A 7984-nucleotide genomic window follows, 5' to 3' on the forward strand; every position below is an offset into this window, starting at 1 on the left:
AACATACATCAAAAAATTATATCCATCTGGAGGATAGAAGATATTGCCTGGAAGACAGAACTCCATCATGCTCTATCAGAAAGGAATTCTTGCTATAAAGTTGTATCAAATCAACACACAATCACTAAATTACACACACACACACACACACACACACCTGTGCACACACACACACACACACACACCACACATCACACATCTCCTGATAAAATCAACCACATTATTTTAATTCCTAGTTGTTCACTCTCTGCAATGTGTGTCATCAAAGAACAATGAATAACAGCATTGTAACTGAGTTTATGATTCTGGGCCTTACCCAAAATCCTGAACTGCAGGGAGTTCTCTTCATTGTCTTTCTCTGCATCTACCTTGTGGCCTTTTTTGGCAATGGGCTAATTATCATTGTTATAATCTATAATACCACCTTGCATACGCCCATGTATGTGTTCCTCCTGGCACTAGCTATTGTGGATATCATCTGTACAACAAGCATCATACCAAAGATGCTGGGGACCATGCTAACATCAGAAAAGAGTATTTCATATGGAAGCTGCATTTCCCAGCTCTTCTTCTTCACGTGGTCATTGGGGGCTGAGATGGTACTCTTCACCACAATGGCCTATGACCGTTATGTGGCCATCTGTTTTCCTCTTCGCTACAGCACTATTATGAACCACTATATGTGTGTGGCCTTGCTTAGCATTGCCATGGTTATTGCAGTAACCAATTCCTGGGTACACACAGGTCTCATCCTGAACCTGACTTTCTGTGGGCCAAATAACATTGACCACTTCTTCTGTGAGATACCCCCACTGCTCTCTTTGTCCTGCAGTCCTGTGAGAATTAATGAGGTGATGGTATATGTTGCTGATATTTCCCTGGCCATAGGTGACTTCAGCCTCACCTGCCTGTCTTATGGTTTTATCATTGCTGCCATTCTCCGCATCCGCACAGCAGAAGGCAAGAGGAAGGCTTTTTCAACATGTTCATCCCACCTCATAGTTGTGTCCCTTTACTACTGCCCTGTAATCTACACATATATCCGCCCTGCTTCCAGCTACTCATTTGAAAGGGACAAGGTGATAGCTGCACTATATACTCTTGTGACCCCAACATTAAACCCAATTGTGTATAGTTTACGAAACAAGGAGATGCAGACAGGGATTCAGAAAGTCTTTGCATTTTTGAAACATTAGTGGTTTCACAAGAGAATGTCAACTCTCTATTCTAGAATCATCTCCTAGAACATCTTAGATTTTACTGATCATTTATAGGTACTTCCTTCCCAAATTTCCCTACTCCCTCTTTGGAGTGAGAATGATTCATTCCACTGCAAATCACTTTCTTTGCTCCTCATTTCTAAAATGCACTTATTTCTGGAGCATCTGGTGACTCAATTAGCTAAGCCTCTGGCTCTTGGTTTTGGCTCAGGTCATGATCTCACAGTTTTGTGGGTGTGAGCCCCCGCGTTGGGCTCTGTGCTGACAGTGAGGATCCTGCTTGGGATTCTCTGTGTCCTTCTCTCTGTGCCACTCTCCCATCATGCTGTCTCTGCCTTTCTTAAAGTAAAATAAACTCTAAAAAAATTAAAATAAAATTCACTTAGTTCTTACCGTTTCACTACTGATTTATACTCCTCACTCCACATATTTCTAAATTACTTTCATTCATTAAAACTTTCACAACTACTCTCAGTAAATGTAAAGTGTTTATCTTATTCCTATTCTATTCCGGACTATCTCATTGTCTCCACAATTTTATATTTTTAGTTTTAACAATGTGTAAAATGTAATATATATACCATTTCAAATATATAACATGATATATATCCCAAAATATTTCTAGAATATATATGTATCTTCTCATTCTCATTTATGCCTGTGTACAAGCATTTGCCTGTAGGCACAAACATCATGTATATGTATATGTGTGTGTGTATATATATATATATAGTATATATATATATAGTATATATATATATACACTATATATATATTGTATATATATAGTGTATATATATATATTGTGTATATATATACAATACAATATATACAATAGCATACATATATATATGTATATACGTATATACATATATATATGTATATACGTATATACATATATATATGTATATACGTATATACATATATATATGTGTGTGTGTGTATATATATATATATATATATATATATGATGTTTGTGCCTACAGGCAAATGTGTATATATATATATATATATATATATATATATATATGCACATACGTTCACAAAGAAAGATTACTTCTAATATTATGAAACTAACTAGTCTGAATAAAATCATGTCTATTTCAATATATAAGAAAATATATGGCATTACTGCGAGACTTATTTGTGACACAGACAGTACAATTTTCCCTTGAAATCAGTTATAATTAAGGTTTCATTGCTATTTTTAAAATGCAGGCATTTTGTCATACTAATCTTCCTGAAACAATCTTGTTCATGTCATTGTTGCCTACTTTAGGATTTTACTTCATGAATACAATAACCATACACTACTATTGGCATTCTTTTGTATAGCATGTAATGAGAAATCCTAAGTAAATTAAACCTGACAGGAACACAAAGACTCCTTAAATGCCTTAGAGCTGAAGACCACTCTGAACAAATATTTGGTGAACAAGTCAGATTTATTCCATGAGGAGATAGGACATCATGAGTCAGTAAGAGGGTGCTAGAAGGAACATATTTCGGATTTTTTTGGTATTTAATAAAAAAAAATCAGTCACACAAGGGGGATTTTCCCTAGATTGGGTCAGAAAATGAGAGAAATTTATGTAGGAGGCAATTCAGCTTTAACTGGCAAAAAATAATGCAGTGGATGAGTTTCTATCTTGCTCTATCATAGTGACATTTTCCGATGTTGTTGTTCTGTGATTTTTTTTTTTTAATGATCAGCAGAACACCATTGCCTAGCTGTTTAGCAAGAGAAGCTGAATAGACAATAGCTGGAGGCTGTTTTTTCTATCTCGTTTCTTTAAAATTAAGCTCATAGATGACTGTCTTCATTATGCTCTCTTCCTTATTAAAGAGAGCCACATGGAAGTCAAATAAGCAAAACAGATTAATTCCTTTATAAAGAAAAATATAAAATAATTGCCTGAATTTTTTTTAATAAAATTACGTGGTTATAAGCATGGCTTGAAAAATGTTAGACAGTCATTTGAAACATTCAGATTTATTTTCATTCTGATTTTTTATTTTAAGTGGACAATTTTAAAAGGAAATATAATTCTGGATTCCCTTCTCTCAGATTTTGTTCTGCAGTGGCTTCTATATTATTTTGCATATTATTATATTGCATGTTGTATTTTGTAATATGTATATGAAGGGATATCACATCAATATATTTAGGACTATCTTGTGTGATTTTTCTAAGTAATCCATTATACTTACATACAAGTCATGCAACATAAAAAGGAATGAATTCTGTGTATAGCTCGTTGTCTAGAATATTTATGTGTTTGTTATCTACAGGAGACTGTGTGAATTTGAAATCGTATCTTCTCCATATTTCTTTCACAGTACCCTATGCCTCTTAGCATTGCCAAAATCAGTCTCAAATTATAAGTCTATTGAGCACTTTTAGTTTAAGAGTAAGAGACCAAGAGTGGTTTCAGTATTTTGTGCCGTTTGTGTGTTGATATGTAAATGTGGGATGAATGTGGGATGGGGAGAAATAGGGTATAAAAAGGATGTTCTTTTCATTGTATCTAGTATTTTAATTGCATATGATGAGTATTCTACAATGATTTGTTCTAGTTCACTTAGAACACTGTTTTCATGAGGCAGCCACTCTGGGTTTGGACCTCATAGAGATTATTTTAGATTTCATTAAATAAATATCTTATTCTATTGAACACAAAAGTAGGGCAAAGCCTTGTTAAATTTCTAGTATGTTCATCTACAGATAATATAAACTACTACTGCTGTCCTTTGAAACCAGTGAATAGACATGCCTAATGCAATGGAAGCCTGGTGTGCAACAGTCAATAGTGTCTAAAGGTGGAGATGTCAAAGGGCATGTGAGTTTTCACCTATTATTTTAAACACTTTTTTAAGCATTATTGAGATATGATCAATAAATAAAATTGTAAGATATTCAAAGTGTATCTCACATCCTAAAAATAAGAATTGAGGAAACTCAAACATAAGAGACTCTTAAAAACTGAGAACAAACTGAGGGTTGATGGGGGTGGGAAGGAGGGTGGGTGATGGGTATTGAGGAGGGCACCTATTGGGTTGAGCACTGGGTGTTGTATGCAAACCAATTTGACAATAAATTTCATATTTAGAAAAATAAAAAATATAAAAATAAGAATTGCTCAAAAACCAGCACTTACATCACATTGGACATAAGTGTATCACTGTACCATCTTAAACTAAGCACTGACTGGAGGAGCAAATTTGGAAGTGAGGCACTTGGCTTCACTAAACAAGTTTGTAGTTATCATACATGGGGAAGGGAAGGAGGTATTTATATGATTCCAATTGCTACTAGTAGCTATCAACAAATATAAATACAGATTTGAAATCACAAACTAAATGATTGTATAAAATTGCATTGAGAGAGGGAGATACTAACACTGAAACCACTGGAAAACCAGTTGCAATATGCCATTTGGGTGTAGTTGTAAGATTTGGCTTAAAATTATATCTTTAAACATTTTGACTACCATTAATATTTATTTTATATTTATATATTATGTAACAAAAATATTTAAATATCAATACATTATAAGTTAAGATAAAGTGAATAATATTTTAATATGCTTTAATATAATTAATTTACTAATGATACACATATTTTATCACATTCACACATAAAATCATATTAATATTTTTTTTATTAATTTGATAATATATTTGTTTCCCTTACCTTATGTTCATCTGTTTTGTCTCTTAAAGTCCTAAGAGACAGAGACAAAGTGCAAGTGGGGAAAGGGGAAAGAGAGAGGGAGAAAGAGAATTCCAAACAGGTTCCACATTGTCAGCACAGAACCTGATGTGGGGCTTGATCTCACAAACCATGATATCATGACCTGAGCCAAAACCAAGAGTTGGATGCTTAACTGACTGAACCACCCAGGCACCCCAATAATTGTATTTTTAACAAGAGCAATATAAGTAAATATGTCTCCATGTTTTTGAAATCTTATTTAATTCTTCATGATTAGTGAATAGATAAATAAGATACAATGTCAATGACTTCAATTTGTAAGATTTTTGACAGCACAAATCTAGGCAATGATCTTTAACATTTGCTGAAAACCTCAAAATACAGAGAACCACATATATAGATCACCGTCACCAAAAAAGAAAAAAAAATGACAATAACATCAAACTTTTACATCTAAGAATAAATTTATGATAATAACAGCAATTTGAGGACAATGGCACCATGAATATACATCAAGCAAAATCCAGACTGAGGGAAACTCTTCACTATAAACTATCCAGTTTCTTCAACAATAATAAAATGTAGATTTTAAAATAAATAAATAAAAAGATAGAGGCGAACCTATAAAACAAAAATATTTAGAGCAATTATCAACCAATTGCAAAGTAGCTCTTTATTTATAGCCTAATTCAGACAAACACATTTTATAACATATAAATAAATTATAAAAATATCAACTTGACACTAGGAAGATGGCAGAGCCTTCAGATCATTTTCTGGGTAATTTACTCTTGCCTTCTCCTATATATACAACTAGATAACACTTACAGTGTAAATAACGCAGAAAATGATCTGAAGACTGACAGAACAAACTCCACAGCTAACAGTGGAGAAGAGACCACATTAAACAGGGTAGGAAAGGAGGAGACATGGAGGGGAATTAAAAGGGTCCTGTCCATCTGGGTGGGGAGGGAGACAGGGGCATGGAGAAAGGCAAAGAACAGACCATAAGACCAAGGAACTGACTGGGAGAAGACAAAGTCCCATAATATTTGGCTTTGAAAGTGAGAGGGGTCAAATTTCCTGACTTCTTACAACCAGCTTGGCTTAAAGCCTGGAATTTTAAGTATCAGTGGACCTGGCTTCTTAAAGAGAGCAATAGGCAGCTGAAACTCCACCCTTAAAGAGACAGCACAAAAAACAGCCCATGGAAACAGCATAGAAACTATGGGGCGTATGAGAGGGAGAATTATTTACTCTTTTCAGAGTGTATACCAGAGAGGCAGCAATACACCTAAAATGTGGGAGAGGGTGGAGAGAAGTAAAGAATGATTTTGTGCTTCAGCAACCATCAACTTAATATAGGCTGCTACCTACAGAAGATGTTACATATGAACTAAATGGTAACCACAAATCAAAAACAATAATGTGGGAAATCAAATAGCTACATCCTGGTTTAGGAGATTATAGGGAATACAATGCAAAACCGAACACTGTTTTCTGGCCTTGCTGCAAACAGCAGGCAATGTGTCGCTTATCCAGTTAATGTATATCTAGGGGACACTCACTTAGCTTACCTGGCTAGTGTATATCTAGGGGTTACGTCCTGCTTGTGATCATAAATCCCTTAGACCATAGACAGGTCTAAGACCTGTCTAAAGACCTTAGAAAGAATAAAATATTATCCTGTTTTAACTTGTTTTTCTCACATTTTGTACACATTCTTACTGGCACACAGCCCACTTATGTATTGCACATCGTTTCCCTAAATGTATGCTTAATAAATATGGGACCCTGAGAACCACTTGGGGAGATTCCCTTTAGCCTCCCTCTCACCTCTTGACTTGCGTGGAGTCTTGAGTAATCTTTTCCACCATCCTTGGCTTTGCTGGACAAAGCCAAAAGCCAAACCCACAACTGGTGGCCCCAATGTGATAGCGATAGCTTTGAGGGGAAGATTTTCAGGCAGCAGAATCCACACGTTCAAGGAGAAGAAAGTGAAACTGTCCAGACTTCAAACAGACCTCATCTTGGTAAGGGACAGCAGGACTCACGATGCAAATATTGTGCAAGTCTATCATTCAGAATTAAAGAGGTAAAGACTTTCTCAGACAATCAAAAACTAAAGGAGCCCATGACCACTGAACCAGTACTAAAAGAAACAGTGGGGATAGCTACCAACCCGTCTAGTTTTCAGTGAGACTATTGCTTTTCTCTTTCTTTACCATGGGCCAAAAATGACAGGGGAACAGTTATTATATTTAAAAATTTTACAGCAGCTTTTAAGGTGGCCAATTTTACTGTTACAAAAGATAAATTAAGTAAATTGTTATGAACAATACAAAACATCTGCCCCTGGTTCCCCGAACATGGTACAGTTGATTTAGATCTATGGGAATAAGTGAGAAGAAATTTAAAAGAAAAACATGAAAAAGGAGCAAGGTTCCTGCTTCCATTTTAGTGACCTGGAGTTTAGTCCATATGACATTATGTCCATTACATGTAACTGCAGAGAAGAAAAAATTCAGAAAGAAAGCCTAACACCCACCTCTCCTATGGCACCTCCTACAGTGGAGGATGACTCCCCTTTGTCACCTCCTCCTGTCCCTATTCCTCCTGATCGCTTAAAGCCAATACCTATATCGGAGGGACATAAGCCTTCAGTTATGCAGAAATGTTTACAAGAAGGATATGCTGCTGGGGAGTTTCATACATTCTCCATCATTTCCACTGCTGGACATCAACCTAGGCATGTGTCCCTCCCTTTCACTGTTTTTTAGGAATTGAAGTGAAATGTTGCTGAGAAGAGTATCCAAAGCTGCTTTACTAAGGGCATAATTGAAGCAATAGGATGTGGATATGAAATTAACTCTTGGGATTGAAAGACATTAACAAAAACCATACTTTTCCCTCTTCAGCATGCTGTATAGACTTTAGAAATCAAGAGGGTTGCACCACACAGCCAATGCATAATCAAGATTTGGGTATTCCGATAGGAGTAGAAATACTACAGGGATTTCAGTTTTGTTTTTTTGTTTCTGTTTTTGTT

At 35.4% G+C, this 7984-nt stretch overlaps 1 protein-coding gene across 1 annotated transcript; it reads left to right on the plus strand.

Annotated features, from left to right (window-relative positions):
- Positions 1-272: 272 nt before the first annotated feature.
- LOC122199871 (olfactory receptor 13G1) lies at positions 273-1196 on the plus strand. Its single transcript, XM_042905248.1, has one exon. The coding sequence runs from the start codon at positions 273-275 to the stop codon at positions 1194-1196; it is 924 nt and encodes a 307-aa protein (XP_042761182.1).
- Positions 1197-7984: the final 6788 nt, after the last annotated feature.

This window comes from Panthera leo, chromosome A1 (genome assembly GCF_018350215.1).
Source record: "Panthera leo isolate Ple1 chromosome A1, P.leo_Ple1_pat1.1, whole genome shotgun sequence".
Classification (NCBI taxonomy): domain Eukaryota; kingdom Metazoa; phylum Chordata; class Mammalia; order Carnivora; family Felidae; genus Panthera; species Panthera leo.

Coding starts and splice junctions, on each gene's coding strand:
- LOC122199871 (XM_042905248.1), top strand. CDS start 273: ATGAATAACAGCATTGTAACTGAGTTTATGATTCTGGGCCTTACCCAA.